The sequence below is a fragment of the Aquarana catesbeiana genome, linkage group LG04 (genome assembly GCF_042186555.1).
Source record: "Aquarana catesbeiana isolate 2022-GZ linkage group LG04, ASM4218655v1, whole genome shotgun sequence".
Taxonomy (NCBI): Eukaryota; Metazoa; Chordata; class Amphibia; order Anura; family Ranidae; genus Aquarana; species Aquarana catesbeiana.
In genome coordinates this window covers 266,485,228-266,512,593 of record NC_133327.1, presented here as the reverse complement: position 1 = coordinate 266,512,593, position 27,366 = coordinate 266,485,228, and the positions used below count along the sequence as shown (strand labels likewise).

At 41.7% G+C, this 27,366-nt stretch overlaps 1 protein-coding gene across 1 annotated transcript in view; it reads right to left on the bottom strand.

The window, feature by feature from the left end:
• LOC141139902 (solute carrier family 12 member 9-like) overlaps positions 1-27,366 on the bottom strand; it is a 289,342-nt gene that overhangs the window by 134,228 nt on the left and 127,748 nt on the right. The window contains exon 7 of the mRNA XM_073626475.1: positions 9,457-9,614. Coding sequence (XP_073482576.1) covers positions 9,457-9,614 — 158 coding nt within the window. The remainder of the gene's footprint in view (positions 1-9,456; positions 9,615-27,366) is intronic.

Genomic DNA, 27,366 nt, shown 5'->3' with positions numbered 1-27,366 from the left:
AAGATAATTTAAGAACTAACCCCATATCACTGTTGTAAAGGAAGCTTAAAGCATTTGTAAAGGCAATTTTTTTGGAAGATAACAACCATGCTATACTTACCTGTTCTGTGCAATGGTATTGCACTGAGCAGCCTTGAACCTCTTCTTCTGGGGCCCCCGGCCGGTGCTCTGGGCTCCTCCTATTCTCAGTGCTCTATCAAAGGAGGAACACCTGCAGGCTCAATCCTGAGCCAGGTTGTGTGTGTCTATTGATACACACAGCATGGCTCAGCTCAGCTCAGGGAATGCATTAAAGTAGGAGTAAACTCCCATCTCTGAATTTTACCTATAAGTAAGCCTATAATAAGGCTTACCTATAGGTATTGTAAATATCTCCTAAACATGAACCATTTAGGAGATATTTACTGTACATGCAGCCAGTGACATCACTGGTGCATGCGCTCTGAAGAAATGGCCACCCGTGCCGTTCCTTCAGAGCCCTGTGCCATAAGCTGACGTCCGGCTATGGCCGGCTTAAAGCTTTGGCATTTGAGAGCAGAGTGGCAGAGAGCAGACTTAGCACAGGAAGGGAGAGGGGCTTAATCTCAGTTTGAGCATAAGGCGAGACCTCATGTATTGCCTGGGCCACAAATGCATGGAGGCTTCACAGGGATTAAGTTGAAGACTCAGGAACTTGTAGACACAACAAGGTGCTGCACTTAAGTACTGCTGTTACCTCACAACCAATTCAGGCAAAGGTTTTTACTCCAAGAAACAATTGTTTTTTGCAAGTTATACTGTACAATGATTCAACATAATATTCCAAAAAAGCCTTTGGAAGCGCAGCGTACATTATATAATAACAATCATATCCTACAGAAAAAATATTGCACCTCTCTGAGAAGGAATGAATGAATCATGTTCAGTTATTAACATAAACATGTACTATATACATTGCTTTGACAGTATGCGCACAAATGTGTTTACCCAATCAGATACAGTAATAAGCCTGGAAGTTCTGAATTTGCATATTCATTTGATTTTACTTAGTGTATGGGATAAAAACACACCAGGACCTCTTGGAGATAATCTTGCCAAGAGTACTCTAATCAGGACAAGAGGACTGAAGAAGCGAAGATGCTTTGCTGTGTTATTATCAATGCTCATTCAAAAAAAAATTTAAAAAATCCAGAGAGAGAAGGGAGAGGGGCATTTTTTCTTGTATAGAGAAAACTGGACTTTGCTAAAAGAGAACCCCTTACTCGGGAAGGCTAACAGCCTTGTAAGCTATATTTCTTCTAGATATAGGTTGCATATGTGATTAAGTTAGTTTGATTGAGTTAATCAGAAACAAAAGCATAAAAAGTGATAATATACAGTGCTGGTCCTATATGTCTTGCACTCGTACAGCACTTCTAAATCTGAATAGCTAAGGTGCCTTTGGCCAAGCACACCAGGTTTCATCTACACTTTTGGCATTCTCTGATATTGCTGAAGCTTGCTTGTCCCTTCCTGCCTCTAAATTTCAATTAGTCAAGGAGACTGTTTATCGTAGTGATGGGCCGATGGAAATGTGTAAGGGCAATATTTAGTAGCAAGATCCGTAAGATCATGCAAGTGCCAAAACTTTGCCTGTTATAACGGCCCACCTCAGATGTAACAGGAAGGTTCTGGAGGGTTCTGCGGATATGTATAGGAATCCCAATCCTGACAAAGTCACAGCTAGGAAACATGTTGTAGACACGAAGAGTTGCCTATGGTAGTTGTTTGTGTTGACTGGAACCAACCATCAGAGCACAGAGCAGATGCAAAGTCAGATCACAGCCAATATCAGGGCAGGTGGCACATCAGCAAAGTCAAAACAAGAAAAAATTCAGAGCAAGGAGGTCGATCAGGTCTAAGGTGAAACTAAGAAAGTTCAGGGAAATTATGCATAAGAATGTTACAGGGTCTACTCACAATGAGAACAGGTAGGGACCTGCAGTCAAAACACAAGAAGGCAGAGCCAAACGTAGAGGAGCAGGAACATGACAATGACACAGTAACTCTGGTGTCCTATTAAAGTGGTTGTAAACCTCAGACATGAAAAATGAAAAAAGGATATCCCTCTATAGCAGGGATCTTAAATTAAAATTCAAGGAAGTCAGGTCGCTAAAATTTTCTTTGGGCCGAGGTCTGAATCTCAGGTCTGTGCTATGACTCCTAAAGATTAGAGTTACTGTATGTCTATCAAAAAATGATAAATGTACAATTTCCATAGCATTACAACAATATTTGTCAAGTTTCAGTTACGACATTAAACATGTGAACAGTTGGAACTAGGATAGCTTTACATTTGCTCTTGTCTTTGTATGGAAAACAAACAACTATCTTTAACAGAAACAACATGGAAACAAATCAATAACTCTTTAATAAAACATAAAAAGCACATCCATTTTTCAAGTAAAAGAAAATAGCACCTGCTGACTTAAACAACTAAAGTTGTCAATTTGAAAAAGTGCAACCTTCCCTGTCTGGTGAGAAAAATGGGCTTACGATTGTCCTGCCAGTAGTTTGAATCTTGGCCTAAATTGAGTTACTGTCATTCTCATGCACATATGTAGGCGCTTATTGGTGAGCTTGGAACGATACTTAGTTTTAATAATGTTCATAGTGGAGAAAGCTGACTCACAGTTGTATGTAGATCCAAACATGGTCAAGGTGTGTAGTGCTACCTCGATTAGACAAGGGAAATCAATCTCGGGCACAGTCTGTAACCAGAAGTCAGCAGGATCAGTTCCTCCAAAGTGCTCTCTTATGCCGCGTACACACGACCGGTTTTACTGTCAGAATAAACTCCGAAGGTTTCTCCGATGGAACTCCAACGGAATTCCATTCAAGCGGTATTGCCTACACATGGTCAAACCAAAATCCGACCATCCAGAACGAGTTGATGTAAAACACGTACGATGGGACTAGAAAAAGGACGTTCAATAGCCAGTAGCCAATAGCTTACGTCTCGTACTTGCTTCAGAGCATGTGTCGTTTTTGGTCAGTTATAGCTAGCCATCAACAGTTGTATCTGTTGATTCATCAATGGCTAAAGAAATGCATAACGCACTCTGAATAGCTGTATCAAGCTGTGCCAATACATCCTCTGTTAATATTTCAGTCTTTTTTGTTGCTGTTGATGCTGACAGTGGGATTTGGTTTATTTTTTCACACAGCTCATCTTTTTGTTTACCCTCAAGTAAAGTTTAAGCAGCAGCATTCAAGCACTCTTTTACAAATGTACCATCAGTAAATGGTCTTTTTTGTTGAACCAAAATCCACGCTACTTTTAGTGAACATTCATTTGCACGCTGCTGGGCAGTAAATTAATGTGAGAGGACTTTGGTGCATCTGTCATACTGGGCTTTCAGTTCAGTTATTTTACGTGCCCCCACCTCGGAATGCTGTGGGTATGTTTGCTCAAACGAACTGTGTTTTGTTTTGTAGTGGCGCTTCACATTGCTACTTTTTATTAACGCCATGGTTTCGCAACAAATGAGACAAACTGGTTTTAAATTTCTCATAGGAAGAATGAAAATATATTGGTCTGTCCATTCATCTTTGAAGGCTCGGTTTTCAGTGTCTACCTTCCTTTTCGTGGCAAAAGCCTCTCTGGCATTTTTTCTACTGTTTCCTCCACTCACACTGGTAATACTCTGTAAATGTAAATGTCCCCATTAGTGTTGCCCCTTACATCAGGTGCCCGTACCTTGAGTACTTCATTACATTAGGTACCCCCATCAGATTACTCCCATAAATCAATTGCCACCATCAGCGTACCCCCTTATATCAGGTATTCCCATCAGAGTGCCAACTTACATAAGGTTTCTCCAATGGAAGCCCCCTTACATCTGGTGTCTCCTATCAGTGTGCCCCCTTACATCATTTGTCCCCACCAGAGCGCCCCATTATATAAGGTTCCCCCCTCATCAGAGTGCCCTCCTAGAGTAGGTGTCACCATAAGAGTGCCTCCTTACATCAGGTTTGCCCATCAGAGTGCCCTTTAGATTGGGTGTGCCCATCACAGTGTCCCTTTACATCAGTTGTCCCCTTCAGAGTGCCCCCTTACATCAGGCATTCCTGTCAGTTTCCCCTTACATCAGATACCCCCATCAGTGTCCCTCCTTAACATAAATTGTGCCCATCGGAGAGCCCCTTAACATAAAATGTGCCCATCAGCTTGCCCCTTAACATAAAATGTGCCCATCAGATTTCCCCTTAACATAAAATGTGCCCATCAGAGTGTCCCTTAACATAATATAAGGGGCATGCTGATGGGCACATTTTATGTTAAGGGACACTCTGATGGGCACATTTAATGCAAGGGGCACTCTGATGGACACAACAAAATATGCTCATCTGCGTGCCCCTTAACATAAAATGTTCCCATCAGCTTACCCCTTAACATAAAATGTGCCCATTAGATTTCCCCTTAACATAAAATGTGCCCATCAGAGTGTCCCTTAACCGCTTCCTGCCCGCCAGCCATCATATAATGGCCAGGCGGCACGGCTCTCGTTCAGGGCAGGCGTCATATGATGTCCGTCCATTTAAACAGGGAATGCGCGTGATCGTGTGTGCGCATCCCTGTACCTTCGGTGGCGGCGTGTCACAGAGACAACGCTCGCCACCGAGGGGGGTGAACAGCCATTGGGCATGGCTGTTTACCACGTGATCAGCTGTGATAAAGTCACGGCCAATCACAGGTGGTACCGCCCCACTTTGCACGGCGCACACATTGGCGCGTCACCGATGCTGGTAAATGGCCATTGGCCGGCAACTGTTTACCACGTGATCGGCTGTGATCCTTTCACAGCTGATCACTAAATGTCAACAAACTGCAGTAACGAGATGTTACTGGGTTCTCCTTCTCACGCATCGATCGGGTATGAGAAGGAGATTGCGGTAACATCTCATTACCGCTTACAGTGTACACCAACACACACTGATTGCCCCCCCAATAGAGTACCAGAGTACCTGTCACAGTCCATTAGAGTACCTGAGTAACTGTCACAGTCCATTAGAGTACCTGAGTAACTGTCACAGTCCACCAGAGTACCTGAGTACCTGTCACAGTTCATCTGAGTACCTGAGTACCTGTCACAGTCCATATGAGTACCCGAGTACCCGTCACAGTCCATATGAGTACCCGAGTACCCGTCACAGTCCATATGAGTACCCGAGTACCTGTCACCAGGCCATCAGAGTACCTGAGTACCTGTCACCAGGCCATCAGAGTACCTGAGTACCTGTCTACAGCCCATCAGAGTAACCGAGTACCTGTCACAGCCCATCAGAGTAACCGAGTATCTGTCACCAGCCCATCAGAGTAACCGAGTACCTGTCACCAGCCCATCAGAGTACCCGAGTACCTGTCACCAGCCCATCAGAGTACCCGAGTACCTGTCTGCAGCTCATCCACTTACCCGAGTACCTGGTTCCAGCCCATCAGAGTACCCGAGCACCTATCTGCAGCCCATCAGAGTACCCGAGTAACTATTTGCAGCCCATGCCTCATAGAATATACGTTGGGGTGTTTGCTTTCCAAAATGGGGTCATTTTGTGGGTAATTCCACTGGGCTGGTACTCAAGGACCTTCAAAAGTGTGATAGGTAGGAATGAAATGAGATGTGTACTTTATGCTCCTAGAACGCCTGAAGGTACTACTTCAATGTTGGGCCTCTGTATGTGGCCAGGCTGTGTAAAAGTTTCACACATGTGGTATCGCCATACTAAGGAAGAGTAGCAGAATGTATTTTGGGGTGTAATTTTTGCTATATACATGCTGTGTTACAACTTAGTGTAAAAAAAAAAAAATGCGTTTTAATTTTTTTTCCACATTTTCCAAAAACTTCTGGAATAAAATGAACCGTTCAAAAGACTCATTATGCCTCGTAGATTATACGTTGGGGTGTTTGCTTTCCAAAATGGGGTCATTTGTGGGCAATTCCATTGTCCTGGTGCTCCAGGGCCTTCAAAAGTGTAATAGGTGGTTGAGAAATGAGATATGTAATTTATGCTCGTAGAAAGCCTGAAGGTGCTACTTCAATGTTGGTCTTTTGTATATAGCCAGACTGTGTAAAAGTCTCACACATGTGGTATTGCCATACTCGGGAAGAGTAGCAGAATGTATTTTGGGGTGTAATTTGTTGCATGCATATGCTGTGTGTGAGAAATAACCTAATAATATGACAATTTTGTAAAAAAAAAAAAAATCTTCATTTTGCAAAGATTTGTGGGAAAAAATTACAACTTAAAAAAACTCACTATACTACTTACATAATACCTTGGAATGTCTACTTTCTAAAAGGGGTCATTTGGGGAGTATTTGTACTTTCCTGACTTGTTAGTGTCTCAAGAAATGAGATTCACCTGATGTACTGAAGGCCTGATCAGATGTGATCAATTTTCAGTGATTGGCACCATAGTTTGTAGACTCTATAACTTTCACAAAGACCAAATAATAAACACTAATTTGGGTTATTTTTACCAAAGATATGTAGCAGTATAAATTTTTGGCCAAAATGTATGAAGAAAAATTACTAATTAGTAAAATTTTATGACAGAAACAAAGAAAAGGGCATTTTTTTCACAAAATTTATGGTCTTTTTTTATTTATAGCACAAAAAATAAAAAACCCACTAGTGATTAAATACCACCAAAAGAAAGCTCTAATTGTGTGAAAAAAAGGACGCAAGTTTCATATGGGTACAGTGTTGCATGACTGAGTAATTGTCATTCAAACCTTGAGAGCGCTGAAAGCTGAAAATTGGTCTGGGCAGGAAGGGGGTGTAAGTGCACTGCATTGAGGTGGTTAACATAATATAAGGGGCATGCTGATGGGCACATTTTATGTTAAGGGACACTCTTATGGGCACATTTAATGTAAGGGGCACAACAAAATATGCCCAGCTGCGTGCCCCTTAAAATAAAATGTGCCCATCAGAATTCCCCTTAACATAAAATGTGAACATCAGAGTGTCCCTTAACGTAATATAAGGGGCATGCTGATGGACACATTTTATGTTAAGGGACACTCTGATGGGCACATTTAATGTAAAGCGGCACTCTGATGGGCACAACAAAATATGCCCATCAGTTTTGCACTTAAAAAAAAATATGGCCATCAGAGTGCCCCTTAAGATAAAATGTGCCCATCAGAATGCTACTTATTTTATGTTAAGGGTCATGCTGATGAGCATATTTTATGTTAAGGGGTACTCTGATGGGCATATTTTATGTTAAGGGGCACTCTGATGGGCATAACAAAATGTTCACATCCGTGTGCCTCTTAACATAAAATGTGCCCATCAGTTTTACTATTAAAATAACATATGTCCATCAGAGTGCCCCTAACATAAAATGTGCCCAACAGAGTGCCCCTTAACATAAAATATGCCCATGAGAGTGCCACTTTGTGTACAACCAGCCTGTTGGGTTTTTCTTGAATAATTAGTGCCGCCGGAAATATCTGGCAACATTGATCATTGAATACAATAGATCAGCAGAAATGATTCCCCCATCCACATTAAATGTGTGGTTAGGCGAATTGGTTCCTTTTTTTTTTTTCCGTCAACCTCCTAGTTGAGCGAAAAAAAATGAATCGTATGGACTGCCTAACTATCAATCTACCTGTATTTTTTTTTTGCTGTATAAACTGTATAGTATACAGTGGGGCAAAAAAGTATTGTCAGCCACCAATTGTGCAAGTTCTCCCACTTTAAAAGATGAGAGAGGCCTGTAATTGTCATCATAGATATACCTCAACTATGAGAGACAAAATGTGGAAACAAATCCAGACAATCACATTGTCTTATTTTTGAAAGAATTTATTTGCAAATTATGGTGGAAAATAAGTATTTGGTCAATATCAACAGTTCATCTCAATACTTTGTTATATATCCTTTGTTGGCAATGACAGAGGTCAAACGTTTTCTGTAAGTCTTCACAAGGTTGTCACACACTGTTGCTGGTATGTTGGCCCATTCCTCCATGCAGATCTCCTCTAGAGCAGTGATGTTTTGGGGCTGTCGCTGAGCAACATGGACTTTCAACTCCCTCCAAAGGTTTTCTATGGGGTTGAGATCTGGAGACTGGCTAGGCCACTCTAGGAACTTGAAATGCTTCTTCCGAAGCCACTCCTTCGTTGCCCGGGCGGTGTGTTTGGGATCATTGTCATGCTGAAAGACCCAGCCACATTTCATCTTCAATGCCCTTGCTGATGGGAGGAGCTTTGCACTAAAAATATCATGATACATGGACTCATTCATTCTTTCATGTGCACGGATCAGTCGTCCTGTTCCCTTTGCAGAGAAACAGCCCCAAAGCATGATGTTGCCACCCCCATGCTTCACAGTAGGTATGGTGTTCTTTGGTTGCAACTCAGCATTCTTTTTCCTCCAAACACGACAAGTTGTGTTTCTACCAAACAGTTCTACTTTGGTTTCATCTGACCATATGACATTCTCCCAATCCTCTTCTGGATCATCCAAATGCTCTCTAGCAAACCTCAGACGGGCCCAGACATGTACTGGCTTAAGCAGGGGGACACGTCTGGCACTGCAGGATCTGAGGCCCTGGCGGCGTAGTGTGTTACTAATGGTAGCCTTTGTTATGTTGGTCCTAGCTCTCTGCAGGTCATTCACTAGGTCCCCCCGTGTGGTTCTGGGATTTTTACTCACCGTTCTTGTGATCATTTTGACCGCACGGGGTGAGATCTTGTGTGGAGCCCCAGATCGAAGGAGATTATCAGTGGTCTTGTATGTCTTCCATTTTCTAATTATTGCTCCCACAGTTGATTTTTTCACACCAAGCTGCTTGCCTATTGCAGATTCAGTCTTCCCAGCCTGGTGCAGGTCTACAATTTTGTTTCTGGTGTCCTTCGACAGCTCCTTGGTCTTCACCATAGTGAAGTTTGGAGTGTGAATGTTTGAGGTTGTGGACAGGTGTCTTTTATACTGATAACAAGTTCAAACAGGTGCCATTAATACAGGTAATGAGTGGAGGACAGAGACGCCTCTTAAAGAAGAAGATACAGGTCTGTGAGAGCCAGAAATCTTGCTTGTTTGTAGGTGACCAAATACTTATTTTCCACCATAATTTGCAAATAAATTCTTTCAAAAATCAGACAATGTGTTTGCGTGGATTTATTTCCACATTTTGTCTCTCATAGTTGAGGTATACCTATGATGACAATTACAGGCCTCTCTCATCTTGTTAAGTGGGAGAACTTGCACAATTGGTGGCTGACTAAATACTTTTTTGCCCCTCTATATATGGTTTGTTACAAAATAAAAACATATACTGTATTCATGGTTTATAATTTCCTTTGTATTAGCTCTTAGTAAAGGTATTCGCTCTTAGAAAATAGCTATTAAATTTCTTTATCTGTCTTTGTAATTTTGGCAATTTTCCGTCAGGTACCCGCAGTACACAAAATGTTCTTACCAAATAGCTTGTCTTTTCCCAATGCGTAGAGGATGCGGGAAGCTCCAATAAGGTTGCTCATGGAAGCTGAGAGAGCAGAGCAGTAGATCCCAATTGTGACAAGAGGCGGGAAGATGTTAATGTCCCTTAAGAAGCTATAATTGTTCTGTAACAGAGTCCTGGAAGGGAAATGATAAGAGATCAACATTGGTACTATTGGTCAATTAAAAATATTATTAGAAAATGGACATGCTTTGAATCAATAAGTGAAAATACCTGTCCCAGAAGCCGCTGATGGAGGCAGACATTCACTGACTTCCATACAGGTTACCATACTGTTACTAGATCACATTTTTGAGTTATTGTGCAATAAAATGCATGTACTTAAGTTGTGCTGGGCCCATGACAACACTGCTCATTTCAATTTACTGTACATTTGACTGTTTCCTTTTTGCCATCTTAATATTTTTAAAATATAAATATTTAAAACGTAAAAAAATGCATTTACATTATGGTGCACTGTGTGTATATACACTGGCATGTCATTCAAATTGAAAGGCACTGCAACATACTGAAAGCCTTATCATGGTAATGCTTAGTAAGACTTTTCCCTTCTATTACTGAAGTGTATGTGCGAAATCTGAGCATGTCCTCAGTGCTAATATATAGCCTGTCCATCAGATTACAGCTGTTTCCAGCAGAGGCTTCTGAGCAGAGTAAAAGTTTCCTTTTGTTATATTTAATGAAAATGAAATACACCTACATTTCCTGTTAAAAAAAAAAAAAAAAAACAAGGCGGTCAATGCAGTAGAAACGATTATTTCAAGATATTTATTTTTCTACCTCATTGGCTACTTAAAGTGATTGTGAATGATCACCTTGTAAAACAGCCCATTCAATTAAAACTTAAACAAAAGGCAAACCATTTGTGTATAGATAAAAAAAACATTATAAATATCTTTTTTCCCCCTTTTTATAGGTGATCACATTCCCTCTGTTCTCAGCTGCATAAGAGCTGGGGGGAAGAGAAGCAACATTACACTGAGCTTCCCAGTGAATGGCCGTGCAAGGTGGTGTGTCAGGACAAGTCTGATCATTGGAGGAGAGCAGGCTGAGTTCCCAGCACAGCTTGAGAACTGACCATGGTGTGTTCTTCTGCTTAGTGTGGTCGGTTTTTAATAGGAAAAGAGGGAGACTAGCAGGAACACAGGGATTTCATACAAAGGAAGCAATACAAAGAGAACAGGATACTTTTTCATACAAGTAGATGGTACAGTAGCCACATATCAGGAATATGAAATGCTGGGGTAACCAAGACTTTAATGCCAAACTCAAGGAAAACAGCTATATGCATAGATTACATGTATATTTGAGAATGGTTTTACATGCCAAAAGATTTGTATAACTGCCCATCCAGTCTTGAGATTTACACATCTCTTTCGCATAGGACAACCCTGTCTGGCAAGGAAGAGGACCTGAACTTTCTGCTGCAGTTTTACTTTTACTGACAGGTCTCCTCCTTACTCCCAACCTTCTGATTGGCAATTACATGAAAAACAGCAGACTGACCTGTAACGCTTATGCAATTCAACCTGATTAACTCCATGTGACACATAGCGGAGGAGAGCAAACAAAACATCCCAAGAATTCAATTCAAGTATATAAACAGTAAAAATGGGAGGACAGACCATATTGGCCGCATAAACGATGAGGAAGGAAATCTGGTTACAAAGGATGGGGAGTCTTCACAAGGGAATCGGGGGGGAGGGGGCTTCAGTACCCAAAACTGCAGTGTTTATCCTCATGACACATCACAGAAAGCATCCTCCTGGCTAACAGAGGACAGAATTAGAAATAGACTTGGAAAACGTAACATTAATAAGTCACCGGGACCAGATGACTTGCACCCGAGGGTCCTTAGGGAACTCAGTCAAGTAATTGCCAGACCATTGTTTCTAATTTTTACTGACAGTCTACTGACTGGAATGGTACCAGCTGATTGGAGAAAAGCCAATGTAGCACCAATATTTAAAAAAGGGCCAAAATACATCCCTGTGAGTTACTGACCAGTTAGCCTAACATCAATAGTATGCAAGCTCTTGGAGGGGATGATAAGGGACTATGTACAAGATTTTAGTAATGAGAACAGTATCATTAGCAGTAATCATCATGAATTCATGAAGAATCGTTCTTGCCAAACCAATCTACTAACCTTCTATGAGGAGGTGAGCTGCATATCTAGATAAAGGAAGGCCTGTAGAGGTGGTGTATCTGGATTTTGCAAAAGCATTTGACACAGTTTCCCATAAACGTTTACTGTACAAAGTAAGGTCCGTTGGCATGGACCATAGGGTGAGTACATGGATTGAAAACTGGCTATAAGGGTGAGTTCAGAGGGTGTTGATAAATGGGGGAGGTACTCGGAATGGTCAGGGGTGGAAAGTGGGATCCCCCAGGGTTCTGTGCTGGTACCAGTCCTATTTAATTTGTTCATAAATGACCTGGAGGATGGGGGTAAACAGTTCAATCTCTGTATTTGCGGACGATACTAAGCTAAGCAGGGCAATAACTTTTCTGCAGGATGTGGAAACCTTGCAAGAAGATCTGAACAAATTCATGGGGTGGGCAACTACATGGTAAATGAGGTTTAATGTGAAAAAATGTAAAATAATGCATTTGGGTGGCAAAAATTTGAATTCAATTTATACACTGGGGGAGAACCTCTAGGGGAATCTAGGATGGAAAAGGACCTGGGGGTCCTAGTAGATGACAGGCTCAATGGCATGCAATGACAAGCTGCTGCTAACAAAGCAAACAATATATTGGCATGCATTAAAAAGGGGATTAACTCCAGAGATAAAATGATAATTCTCCCAATCTACAAGACTTTGGTCTAGCCTCACCTAGAGTATGCTGTCCAGTTCTGTGCACCAGTCCTCAGGAAGGATGTACTGGAAATGGAGCAAGTACAGAGAAGGGCAACAAAGCTAATAAAGGGTCTGGAGGATCTTAGTTATGAGGAAAGGTTGCCAGCACTGAACTTATTCTCTCCGGAGAAGAGATGCTTGAGAGGGGATATGATTGCAAAAGTTGAAATCTGGTATTTACCCTTTTTGCATTATGAAAATGATTCAGTTAGCTAATATATTTAACAGAGTAGCAATGATTTATGTAAGTGGTCTCCAAACTGCGGCCCGGGGGCTGGATGCAGCCCTTTGCTTGCCTTTATCTGGCCCATGGGGCATTATTTTCATCCAATGTCAGCAACAGTGGAGCATAGCTCCTGCCACTTATACTGACAATCGGGCCCTATTCCGCTAATTAACACCAATGATGGTGCACTATTCCATCCATTGATACCACTGAAGGGGCACTATTTCTCCCAATGACATCACTAAAGGGCACTATTCCTCCCACTGACACCACTGAAGGGGCACTATTCCTCCCACTGACATCACTAAAGGGGCACTATTCCATTCATTGACACCACTAATGGGACACTATTACTCCCCCTAATAACAATCATGTGGATTGTTTACTCTTACTGACACCAGGACATTTTGTTACTCCCAATGGCCACAGTGCGGACCCCTAAAATTTGGAGTACAGTAAACTGGCCCTTTTGCGACCCCTGATTTACGTGAACCAAAGAAAACTGCATGTGAAAATTGTACCTGTCAAAACCAGGTACCCGCTCCCAGTAACGGGTAAGATTGCCGCACAGCGATCGCGGCAATCTACAAAATTTCCAGCCCCTTCTAGAAGACAGCGGGACCATTCAGCATGCACAGTAGGAAACAGGCAAGTGAAGATGCCGGCGCCTGCACCCAAAGCAGATTGACGAATCTGCTAGGGGTGCTGACATCACGGGGATCCCTGGACAGGTAAGTGTCCTTATATTGAAGCAGCTACAGTATTTTTTTATTTTTTTTTACAGGCTGGAACTTTTAAGGAGTTTTCTCTTGGAATGACAGCTGTCTCACAGTGGTGCTCCAGCATTGTCACCCAGTATCATGCACACATCATGGAGACTACAAGTAGCCCTGTCCATGAAGACTGCCTAGACATTTTCCACTATTGTTGCCATCAGGTAGCTCGTCCTATAGAAATAAGTGCAAAAGTTGCTGAAGAACTTACACATCGACAGCAAGTGACTAGAAAGAGGCTGGAAGAGATCTATGGCACGGAGATGCAAAGCAGGATGAAAAATAGTGAAAACCAGTAAAAAAAGAATGTTGGCAATTGTTTATGACAATGTGCATTAGCAAACTAAATGTTGTTAAGGTATGGAACGAAAGTAACAATTTATTTATAAAAAACAAAGTTCAACAATTTATTTGGTATATCCAATTAAAAAAATGTTTTAGGGAAGTGTCAATCCCCTATGGTCCCTTGCCTTAAACAGGTGTATTTTGGTTCAGAGCCACATACCATGCAATGAAAACAGATGTTGTTCAATAGATGTTTATCGGGGAGTGCTACCACTCCCCCTTGTTAAACCATCATTTGGAGGAGTAGGCATATATTATGGAAATCCCCATTAACCTCTACACTTTACATATACGAAAGGTATATCATACAGCATGCATGAGGCACAGCAGTACAACATTCCTAATCTGTACTTCCTATTCAGTCTGCCCATCACCACCACCTGACTCTGCTGAGTCAGCCTACTCCCATTTATCCGGATAGTGCTAAGGCTTATCACTTCCATTACCACATGGCAATGGCAGTCCTTGAAAGGGCAAAACACTTAAAGCTGCAAACAAGGTACACACGCGCATCTTCTATGATTACAACCAATATATGATCTGAAAAAGGCTTTTATTTGATCAGAGCTTGAGTGAAAACACAGTATTAGCCATTCGACTGTCTGTCTCTGGCAGGTAAAAGGTTAAAGGCAGAAAAATGTGAACTCATAAGAGAAATATAAATATGAATGACACACATGGGCTCCTGCATGTTGGTGAATTATTACTGTGCATTAAGATATTAGGATGTGACAGCTATAATTGTAACACATTTCAGTCCCTTTCTTGTTAATCAGAAGTGCAGAAATAAATGTTATTTATGAGTGCACTTTCCAGCACTGGAAATTGGTGGGGGGGCGAAGGCCCCCTCCCCCATCTCCTCCACCGCCTACTCATGTCACAATAAGAATCACATTGCCCCCCCCCGTTGGAAGTCAGGAAAATAAGACCACTGACAGCTGAGTATGTGACACCAGAACTTCTCAAAATGATCCATGCATACAGATCCCACATAACGTCCTCCAATAACCTGACATGCACACAATTATTCACTCTCAGTGAAATATACCTGAGAGTTAGGAACGGAGGTGAGGAGGGGCACATGGTCATTTTATGCCACAGGGAGCTGGCACCTGATCATTTTATACTGCGGGAGGCTAGTCGCTGATCATTTAACTACCAATTATCCCCATTCCCAGTGCATGATCATATAATTCCTTCACCAAATACACTTACTGTAAAAATTACATTTGTATTTTTTTATAGTGCAATATTTTTCTCATGGAGCTGGCTAACATCAGTAATCTTATGAATTGATGCCATCAGTTGTGGCTAGCAGCCAGCTGGCTGAAGAGGTGCCCTGGTAACACAGAGGTACTAGTCAGAGGAGGAGATACATGATGATAATATGACAAGGTTAGCCAGCTGGCTGTGAACTTGGTCAGCAACACCAGCCAAACTGCATGTGCAACATCATTACTGGAATCCCAAGTGTCATTTATTCCGATTAGATTTGATAAACATGGGTTGGACTAAGCCAGCTGTTGCTAAATGAAATAACAAACATAATTTTCTCTTAGGAAACCTTTCAGGAATGTACACATAATCCTCTGACAGGTTTGGATCCTTCTTACTTAAAAGATCACCAATGCAACTCCAAAAGCCCGTTAGGTATACTACTTAAAAAAAAAAAAGGCTGTTCAATTTGGCAGAAAAATGGACCCCAGTTCAGCGCTTATACTAAGCAATAGCTCAGGAAGCAAGACCTGGTTGAGCCAAGGCACTTCTTGTGATCGTACTTTAACTCATTCAAGTATGACGATGAATTGTAGTGGACAGAGGGCTGGATTCCTGCCTAGGCTGTGGGCTAGGTGAATGGTCTGCCAGGGGTAGCACACATATAAGAAAAGGAACCAGACTAACACCCTGCCTGCCTTACCATCTGGGCAACTTCTTACTGATGCTTTTTCTGCATGTTTGGGCATTTATGTTGCCACTTTTAGTTTATCCACTATAGCAGGGTCCTATTGTGTATGAGGATGGCGTGTGGTATCAATCTATAACCTTGGAGGTATCATCCCTTAAATTTGTACAAAACGGGGGGGAAATCGAACCTGGGACTTTAACTATACCTCCAAGTGTGTGATATAAACGCAGAGAGTACAATTCTAAAATATTAACACTTTATTCAGACACATCCATTAAAACAAATTAAAATCAAATGTACAAATTAACCATCCAAAGTCTGCTGTATATGTGATCTTGAGATCAACCTGTGAAGGTCAACATATTTTGCAGGGAACCTCACTTCATCAGGACCTAGGATCTCCACATAAATGAGCTGTAACAATACACATAATAACAGCTTATGTGTATTGTTACAGCTCATTTATGTTGCTATCCCAGGTCCTGATGAAGCAGGGTTCCCCCCCCCGAAATGCGTCGACCTTCGCATTTGATTTTCATTTGTTTTAATCAGCTATCCATGTATTTCCTCCCCTAAAGCTTTCACCTCATATACTTTGTAGAATCAAGGCCAAGACCATTCCAGTCATTGTTCTATCTCAAGATTGGCCTCAGGGATTGTGATTAGCGGACTTTGTTCGCCTCTTGGTTGATGCACCATGGCCTATACCAGATTGCCCAAAGATGTTATCTCTACCCTGCTTCTCATTTACTGGCTTTGACATCCTAACCCAGAGAGACAGGGGCATTTCAGATTCTGTAATGATGACTACGCTTGTTTTTTTGCTTCATTTCACTTTAATGAGGATATTGTGTTACCTTTCATGTGCCCAGCACCAGTTCACCCCAAGGAGATTTTTCTTCACGGTCTGAATATGGTGAGGACTGTCAAGATTTGCCTTTCAGTCTTTACCTACCGTATATACTCGAGTATAAGTCGAATTTTTCAGCCCTTTTTTTTGGGCTGAAAGTGTCCCCTTCGACTTATACTCGAGTCACCGCCGTCTGTCTGCATGATCAGCGTGTCATGCAGGCAGACTGCGGCCGGCGTGTGATGATAGTGTTCGGCGGCTATTCCAGCATTCAAAAGCCGCGCCTCCTGCTCGTCTGTGATAGGCTGAACAGCTGTCAGTGTACAGCCTATCACGGACATTCTCTCATCCTCGTCCGTGGTATGAGAATGAGAGAATGTCCGTGATAGGCATTCAGCGGTCAGCCTATCACAGACGAGGAGGAGGCGCGGCTTTTGAACTGTGGAATGGCCGCCGAACACTATCATCACACGCCGGCCGCCGTTTGAGGCTGGAGATCGCCACAGGGAGGCTGGAGATCACCACAGGGAGGCTGGAGATCGCCACAGGAAGGCTGCACAGGACACAGGTAGGCTGCACAGGACACAGGGAGGATGCACATTCACACAGGACACATGCACACAGGACATGTACAGGACACATGTACAGGACACATGCACACAGGGACACACATGTACAGGACACACATGTACAGGACACACATGTACAGGACACATGCACAGGGTACAGTTAGGCTGCACAGGACACAGGGAGGCAGGCAGCTGCAGATGGGCATTGTTGACCCTCTGCATTTCTCACCCTCGTCAATAAATTTTTCCCAGTTTTTTGTGGTAAATTAGGGGCCTCGACTTATACTCGGAACGACTTATACTCGAGTATATACGGTATTTTAGGCAGATGGATTCCCGTTTTGTTATTTCAGAAGGACCTAAAATAAGTTCTTAAGGCTTACAGATCCACAATTCCTAAGTAAATTTCATTTGGTTATTGTACAGGCCTATGTGCTGCAAGAGAAATGGCCTGCTTTTATGATCTAAGCCCACTCTATGGTAGAGAGAGCTTATGGTCAAAGGCTGAAAGGCTGCAACCTGGACCTATGTTTATATTTTCTCTAGGTTCTGTTTTAGGGCATCCCTAGGTTGATTATTGTCATTAAGCTGTGTACCTTAATGGATGATAGAGAAATAAGTTTTTTCCTCTCTTTATAAAATCCTTTTCTTGGAGTCTATTGAAGACACAGCTCCCTCCCCATGTATGCTATAGATTTCTCTTTGGACTGCTTGCTACGACTGAGCATGTGAGGTAAGAGGAGTTATAGACTGAAGAAGACGTTTTTTCAGTTTTATATGGACCTAGTGTTTTCATTTCTCTTGTAGGTGACAGTATAACCTTAGGTTGCTTATTATTATTATTAAGCTATGACCCTCAATGGGCTCCAAAAAAAGGATTTTATGGCGAGTATAAAAAATCCATTGTTCTTTTCTTTGGCAGCATCCGGTAACACGCCCCCCCCCCAAGATTTCTAAGGGGGTTGGTATCAGGAAACATAATATCCCTAGTATGTATTTAGAAGCTTTCATAAGTCCCCAAATCACATGAAAGCTGACACACTTCTTACAAAGTTGGGATTCAGGATATTGTTGATTTAATACTGACATTTAATGTCTTATTATATTATGGATAATGGTGCACATTAACAGACAAAAGGCAATATAGTTTCAAGTTGTAACATGCATTTTTAAGCACCATACAACCCAGTAAACGTTGCCAGTGTACTAAACGCAGAAAATCCTCTCAATTTACCTTTAATTCAATCTGTATGAGAATCCATTGGAGCTAGACTTATCCAGCTTTCTAAACTACTCACTAATATCCTATACTGTCCAAATGCCCTTCTTGGGAACTTGAAAGAGATGAGCAGAACTGGGACCATACTAGCCTGCATTTGTGGACACCCAAATTTGTGTCCCTTCACAAAAAAAAAAAAAAAAACATACTAGAGGGGTTGATTTACCAACACTGGAAAGTGCAAAATCTGATGAAGCTCTGCATAGAAACCAATCAGCTTCCAGGTTTTATTGTCAAAGCCTAATTGAACAAGCTGAAGTTAAGCCTGATACATACTATGAGTTTTTTTTTCGTTCAACCAAAAAAACTGTCAGCTCCAGTCAGAGCCGCTGTACTAACTATGCAAAATTAGTGCAGCAATCTCCCCAGCTGAGTTATTGTGTCCTGACAGGGTTTTTTTTTTTGGGGGGGGGGCAACAAACAAAACTCCCAGGTCCGCACTCCGCCCTCCATGGTCGCAGCGCTGCGGCTTCTCCTCCCAGCCAACCTTTTTCAAGGCTAGTTGCGCCCCGAGCCCAACCTTTTTCAAGGCTAGTTGCGCCCCGAGCCCAACCTTTTTCAAGCCAATTCAAGCCTCAGGCTCTAATCATGTGGCTTGAAAAAAAAAAAACCTCACAGAAAGCTATGAGTCTGGCGCCCCGCAAGCAAACTAGGGAGGCGACACCCCTGCGCCCCTCATGGACCGGCCGCTCCCACTTCACAATATGATAAGCCAGGATAATAGAAGTACAAAACAATAACCGTAATGAAGATAGCATTATACCACTCTGACGGCAATACCGCAAAGAGTCAAGCTAAAAACCTATTTCGCAATTAGCACAATATGGTCAAAATTGTGCATCTGCCTATAAAGTTTTAGCATTTGGATACTTTTTCATATTATTCGATTGTGTTGTTACTGGATTGATTTAGTATGTAAACTAAAAATTGAGGATGTGGTTGCTGATGAAAGATACACAACATACCCAGAGGATCTAAAGATTATACCCTTTTCTTTCTAGCAAACAGCTCAACATGGACTAAAATAGGTGGCATAGGTATGCCTGAGCAGTCAGCAATTAGCTGCAGTTATGGGGTTAATCAGGAAAACGCCTGAGCAGAGGTTATCATTTGCTGTATCCAAGAGACACAAGGTGCACTTAGCTGCCTATAGCGGCCAATTTTTCTAGTGATACAGACGCCCTCACTTATCTGAAAAATACATCATTTTCTGCTTGAAGGTTTTCTCAACCCTACACGTGTGTGAAGGAGATTACCTGTTGATGTCTATCATTTTACTGCTCAATCTTCCTGCTGCTGTTTCATAGTTTTTCACTACACTCTAACAGTTTTCTTTCTTCTCAGTGACAGTGATTTCATGCAGCTGAACACATGTCTGATTCTAAATGCTTAATGCCGGCAGACCTTCCTAATAAAATTAGGGTACAAGGAAATCAATTAATTTTAGCTTTACAGATGTTGCTGAATCTGGGTTTTTTCCCCTTGCAGCATTTAGGAAAAACTGAAAAATTGTCAATTATTTTTTTTTTTTTCATTTCAATATCTTTTCCCTCGGGCAAGAAACTGAGTGGCACACTAATCATCCTATTGTAGGGTCACAAAAAAGCAATGATGGCTACACAGCCCCTCTCATTCTCTTTGGTCTTGTTTTAAAAGGCAAAACATTTTCTGTATGACTTAGACTTGCTCTTATATACCTTATAGAATATAAAATATTCTTAAAATGAAAGCTTTATGATTTATTCATTGAAGTCATTTGCTGCTCTGATTTCCCTTGGGATTATATTTTACATGAGAAGTTTAGTTATGCAGTGTGCCTTTGCCAAGCGCAACCAATAGAACTATTGTATAATGTTTTTACATGATGGCACACCACAAAAATCATTTTTAGAAAGGTTGCGTATCTCTAAACAGTCCTGATTTAAACAGCAATTTCCAAATGATTAGGACTTACAATATGCTAAAAAATGTGTATATTACGATGTTGGTCTGATTCAAGGCCCATCTGTTGTCTGGCCTTATCTCAGAACATGGCCGGACATATACTGCTATAAGGGACTCTTTAAAGTTGACCACATTGGAAAAGTTTTTCTTACCTACTAATGGACTTTTCATGGGACACTGGCTAAACCCCCTTCCTTCATTTATGTGGATGTCACCATTTCCCTATATAGTGCTTATGACAACACTTCCTTATTGTACTTGATTTTGCTACTTTATAATGTTTTTTTTTTTTTTTTGTTACTTGAAAACTTAATAAAACGATTGAAACAGGAAATTTGTATATTTTGGTCAAATATACCCATGTTAGAGGTGATTGAGTTAATTATGGTCATTTTTAAAGTATTACTGTTTCTTTAATTCTGAAGTTCAGCAATGTTCTGCCCTAGCCTGTTTATTTGGTATGGGCAAAAAACTAATTAACGCACAGTCACTGATAAGAGTGGGTCACCAGTGTCCCTGCTTTACTAGGGACCACAAAAGGGAATTTAGACCATGTTTGAAGTAAAAAAAAAAAAAAAAAACAAACAAAAAAAAACCAAACATGGTATACTTACCTGCTTTGTGCAATGGCTTTGTACAGAGTAGCCCCAATCCTCCTTTTCTCATGTCCCCCGGTGGCACTCTGGGCTCCTTCCCCCTGCTGAGTGCCCCCATAACAAGCCACTTGCTATGGGGGCACTTATACATGCTCGCTCCAGAGCCCACTCTGTGTGTCTATTGACACACAGAATAGGGCTCAGCCCCGCCCCTGCCTCACTGGCTGTGATTGACAGCTGCTACTATGTCTGAGCTAACAAAGAGGAAGAGATGGGAGAGCAGCTGCTCTCGTGCACAATGAATCGAGATTAGATCAAAATTGAGTATGGGGGGGGGGGGGTTATGAGGAGTTGCACATAGATTTTCTTACCTTCATGCATGAAGGTAAAAAAACCTTTGGCCTTTGGAACCACTTTAACATTCCCAGGTCACAGCACACGGACTATGGACTATGCAGAAAATACAGGGACTGGAATAGGATGTTTTTAAGTGGGAGCCAAGCCTAGTCAGCAGACCACGACACATATAAAACTTCTCTGTATTTACAAATTGGACTGCATCTCCTATGATACAGGTTATGGTGAGAAGGAATTCAAATAATCAAAAATCTCTAACTCTAATCACTGCATAGCACAGTAAAGCCTTCTAAAAACAGAAGATTTTCCCATGTCTCATTCTATCTCATAGCCCAAAAATAGGAGGAGCATTCATCATTTCAGGACAGTGTACTGAGAAATACAAAATCATTGCTTTTTGCCTCTCTGGCCAGATGCACATCCGGAACAACTGATGTGTAGTGCAAATACAGGCTAATATTAGAGCGCAATTTCTCCCTAACTGAATGCAGCTGTTTGCCCATCATCAGTGCAGTTTATGGAGTAAGGCACAGTCTCTGGATGTGCATCTGACCAGAGCGGTAAACAATTTACATGGTCCTGAAATGAGGAATAATCCTCTTATTTTTGGGATACTGTATGTAATTGAATAAGACATATGAATACCTTCTGTTTTAAGAAGGCCTTACTATGCTACAGGCTGGACTTTTAAACACTTCAGTCTTATGTGGATAGCCCAGTCTGCAATAGACTTGTTCACTTAGGGTGATGAGCAAATCGGTCCAATCCTGGTATTCAGCACTCATCTAAGGAAGGCCATACACGGCTTAAATCTTCACCAGAAACTGTCCGAGATTTGAACCATGTATGGGCAGACTGAATGTATCAAGTTGATCGATCAATCAACTTGGGTACAACTAGCATGCTGGGTTTTACCTGTGATTACCACTAGCGCCTGCTGTAGCCGCTAGCAATAATCACTGTCTTCTCCCGGCGGGGATGGCTTCCCCTGCCCTCGACAGGAGGGATTCCCGCATCAACACTGTCTGTGTTGGTTGGGGAATCGAGCAACCTGTGCTTGCAGGAAAGAAGTTTGCTCCATGTATGGCTGGCCTTAGTGCTATGTGCTAACAGTCAGTAAAATCTACATACTGCAGAGCAGGGGGTGGTCCCATTGTATTATAGGATTTAAGCCCTCTTTCCAAAGAGACTCCTACAGCTAGAAAATGCTGAAGGGTAGGAGCGATCCTAGAGTTTAGAAATCCTTCTCAGCCTGTCTAAATTTTATAGGCAATGGAGTCCATAAACCAGGGATCCTCAAACTACGGCCCACCAGCTGCTGCAGAACTACACATCCCATGAGACATCTTAAAACTCTGACATTCACAGACATGACTCGGCATGATAGGAATTGTAGTTCCTGAACAACTGGAGGGCCATAGTTTGAAGACCCCTGCCATAAACAGTAAAGACACTGCAAAAGGAAACTAATGTGCAAAATGTGGTAACCCATGACATCCACTTGACACCATCATACCTTTTCATGCTACTTCACTGAATCAGCATATATTTTAAATATATTTTCCACAGGGGAGGATTTCTTTCTCTGAAACTGATTTGGGGTTATGCTCTGGTGGGATTCTACTTGGTCTATGACCAATTAAGATCCATCATATTTCTTTCTAACGTGCAGCTATTCTTTCACCTTTATTTTCTCCTGCTGGCATCTTCTGATATTCTACATTCCCTCCCTCTGCAGGGGATGTTGCTGTTTCTTTATGCAGAAACTTGTCTGATGGTAAAGTCACTTTATCGACCGAGAGCTGTTAAACAGCCTGTGATTATCTGTACAAAAGTCGGCCAGCCTTGAAGTGATGTGACAGGAATGGCTGTATTCTAGGTGATCTTTACTTAATAAGGATCTCACTTCATTGAACTAGAGGACTTTTTCTGCCTTAACAAACATTCTAAAGCTAAGCTGTTCAGTAACTATAACGATAACAAATGTACCTTTGCGTAGAACTCTAAAACACACAAACAAGACCTATATCAATAACTCATTTATACCTCTGAATCACAGCATTTTGAAATGGATGACTAAAGTTTTATATTGCTTAAAATAAGACGACAAAAACACCAAAATAAAGCTTTTCTTTGAAAATAAATTGTGTTGCCTAGATTCAGAACTGTCAAAGGTTTCAGTGAAGCTCTTGCCAACAATACAGACATAATTTTCCATTTATAACCAATAAATGAGGCTGACTGTCTGGTTTATAGCAATACTCATTTAAAATGTAATTTGGAAATAATGCAACTTCCTGCAGCAGATGCTGTATTCAGATACACTATACTACCAAAAGTATTGGTACACCTGCCTTTACACACACATGAACTTTAACGGCATCCCAGCCTTATGCTGGCCATACACTATACGAAAAATCGGCCGAAAAATCGTTCGTATAGACACTTCGTTCGTTTTTCGGCAAGTTAATGGGCACAAATCGATAATGGTTTGTGACGTTTTTGTGGGAAAAAAATGAACGGGAAGTTTGGTAAATTTCTGACGAACGTACGATAAATTGCAAGGTTAATGTGTTTCCCGTCCGAACTGTCTGCACTAGGTATATGTAAAAAAATGAACAAAAAATTATTTATTCATGTCCACTGAACAATTTATCGGTCATTACATGATGGCACGATCGTCACGGTCGAACGTTCGTTTTTCGAAAATGTGTTCGGCCGATTTTCTGTATAGTGTATGGCCAGCATTAGTCCATAGAGTTCAATATTGAGTTGGCCCATCCTTTGCAGCTATAACAGCTTCAACTCTTCTGGGAAGAATGTCCACAAAGTTCAAAAGTGTGTCTATGGGAATGTTTGACCATTCTTCCAGAAGTGCATTTGTGAGGTCAGGCACTTATGTGGATGAGAAGGCCTGGCTCCAATTCATCCTAAAGGTGTTTTATCAGGTTGAATTCAGGACTATGGACCTTGTTTGTACACTGGTCCAAATCATTTGGTGGAGGGGGAATTAGGTTGTGGGGTTGTTTTTTAGAAGTTGGGCTTGGCCCTTTAGCTCCAGTGAAGGGGACTCTTAAGGTGTCAGCATACCAAAACATTTTGGACAATTTCATGCTCCCAACTTTGTGGGAACAGTTTGAGGATGGCCCCTTTCTGTTCCAACATGACTGCACAAAGCAAGGTCCATAAAGACATGGATGAGCAAGTTTGGAGTGGAGGAACTTGATTGGCCTGCACAGAGTTCTGACCTCAACCCAATAGAACACCTTTGGGATGAATTAGAGCGGAGACTGCATGCCATGCCTTCTTGTCCACATCAGTGCCTGACCTCACAAATGCGCTTCTAGAAGAATGGTTAAACATTCCCATAGACACACTCCTAAACCTTGTGGACACCCTTCCCAGAAGAGTTGAAGCTGTTATAGCTGCAAAGGGTGGGCCAACTCAATATTGAACCCTATGAACTAAGACTGGGATGCCATTAAAGTGTTACTAAACCCAGGACCCTGCATTCACTATATCTTGTCTCCCACAGTACACAAAACATGGACATGCAATTATTTTAGTAAATATAAACTGCTAAATACCTTTTTTCATAAACAGTATATAGCAGTCTTGTGACTTCTATCAGTTGGTTAAAGCTTGTAGGAGGAGTTTTCATACTACTCTGAGCTGTCCTATCAAGGTGCAGGATCCCTGACCCTCTGTCTGGACAATGCTGATTGGCCCTGTGCTAATCACATGCACTCTCCCAAGAAAAAAAAAAAAAACTCTCTAGCAATACACACCAAACAGAGCATGTGCAGTCTGACTCAGGCTCTGTCTTAGCAGGACCTGTTTTGGAGTCAGTGGAAGAAGGGGAGGATCTGTGCATACAGGATCAAACAGCCTTTTTACATAATGCAGAGGATTAACCCCTTGGGCTCCACAGTGAGTATAACAAGCATGCTTTACTGCATATATAGAATGATTTTACTGTTGTGGGTTAAGTAACACTTTACAGTTTATGTGCGTGTAAAGGCAGGTGCCCCAATACTTTTGGTAATAGAGTGTATTTAACAATAACAGGCTATAGACAGGTTATAAAAATAATTAGGTAGTAATTACATTAGAGCTTATGGGCAGAGGTCCAGACAACAAAATGCAAATCCCAGTAGTCACTATCACTTTTCTATTTCTGGGTGAACAAACAGGAGGAGAAACCATAACAAGGCTTTACCTTTTGAAGGTACAGGCAAATACAAGAAAAATTTAGGGCTGTAGAGGGACAGATAAAATTGCATTCTGGTAAAAGTTTTACTTGAGTAAGAGTGAAATCTGAAGTTTCACTGTAAGACCAGTGAGCAGGCAGGCTTTTATTGCAGAAGAGACATGCACTGTCTCTTCTGCAATAAAATGCTCCTACCTGCCTGCTCGCTGTTTTCTCCGGCGCTGTTAACTCAGCTGAGATGACAGCCTCCATCACATGCAATAAAATGCCCCTGCTTGTCCTCTCCGGCGATGTAAAGTGAGCTGAACATGAGCAGCTCAACTTACAGTGCTGGGCTGGTCTCTGAAGGTCGAGGTGTTGGCCTCCTGTGCATGTGCAGGAAGGATGTCATCCCCACCAGCTAATGAAGCCTGAAGGTGGGAATTCAGAAGAAGATGCTGGTGTCGGTACAGGACCGTTGGACAGGTGAGTATCCAGGGCTTTTCATCATCAGGCATCTGTTTCTCAGATTATCAATGCTGCCACCTGGTCTTCTCTTCACTCTTTCATTAGGTTTTACTAGGACACTTACTTGGACATATAGGCCTCAGCAGATTCCAGCTTTGGTCCTTCAAGCAGGCTCTGTAGGCTCTGTTGAGCCTCCTCTCTTAAGCTGTTGTTTTTTTGTAGGCCCTTTAGCCTTTGTTTGCTGTGTTTCCTATTGGACAGTTGGACTATCTGACAGTCCTGTCTACCTGAATACCCATCTTGTGTCCCGAAATGTACAATTAAGAAAATGTAATATTTTTACTTACCATAAAATCCTTTTCTTGGCGTTCAGGACAAAACACAGGCCTCCTACCCCCCAACCCCCCCCCCCCCCTCCTTTTGTTTGACAGTGCCCATGATATTAAACGTATGCTTTTATTATTATAGTTTCCTGTAAAGCTTGCCTCTTTTTTAAACTCAAAGCAATTTCCTCTAAAATATCCAGTGGTCTTTACTAATTTCCCCCTCTTACTCCTTGAACCTGGCCATACCAAACACAGAAGATTTGTACTGGCATGGTCAATTTGCGTCCTTGACGTGCTGCATGGAGCTACAAGACCCCATTCCAATGCACAGGCAAGCCTGTAGTTCTGCTGGCACGCTCCCTGCTCAGCCCTGATCTATCCTTCAGCTGTGACAAAAGCATTTTGGTCACATATTGGTCTCCTCAACTTCAAAAGACTTTATTGCCACCTGAATACATACTGTACCTTGAAGAAGTATTCATACCCCTTGAAATTTTCCAAAATTTTTCACGTTGCAACCAAAAACATAAATATATTTTATGTGATAGACCAACTCAAAGTGGCGGATGATTGTGAAGTGGAAGGAAAATGATAAATGTTTTTCAAATTTTTTTTCAAATAAATATGTGAAAAGTGTGGCGTGTATTTGTATTCAGCCCCCTTTACTCTGATACCCCTAACTAAAATCTAGTGGAACCAATTGCATTCAGAATTCACCTAATTAGTAAATAGAGTCCACCTGTGTGTAATTTAATCTCAGTATAATAACAGCTGTTCTGAGAAGCCATCAGAGGTTTGTTAGAGAACCTTAGTGAACAAACCGCATCATGAAGGCCAAGGAACACACCAGACAGGTCAGGTATAAAGTTGTAGATGTTCAAAGCAGGGTTATAAAAAAATATCCCAAGCTTTGAACACCTCACAGAGCACTGTTCAATCCATCATCCGAAAATTGAAATAGTATGGCACAACTGCAAACCTACCAAGACATGACTGTCCACCTAAACTCACAGGCCGGGCAAGGAGAGCATTAATCAGAGAAGCAGCCTAAGAGGCCCACTGTAACTCAGGAGGAGCTACAGAGATTCACAGCTCAGATGAGAGAATCCGTCCACAGGACAACTATTAGTCGTGCACTCCACAAATCTGGCCTTTATGGAAGAGTGGCAAGAAGAA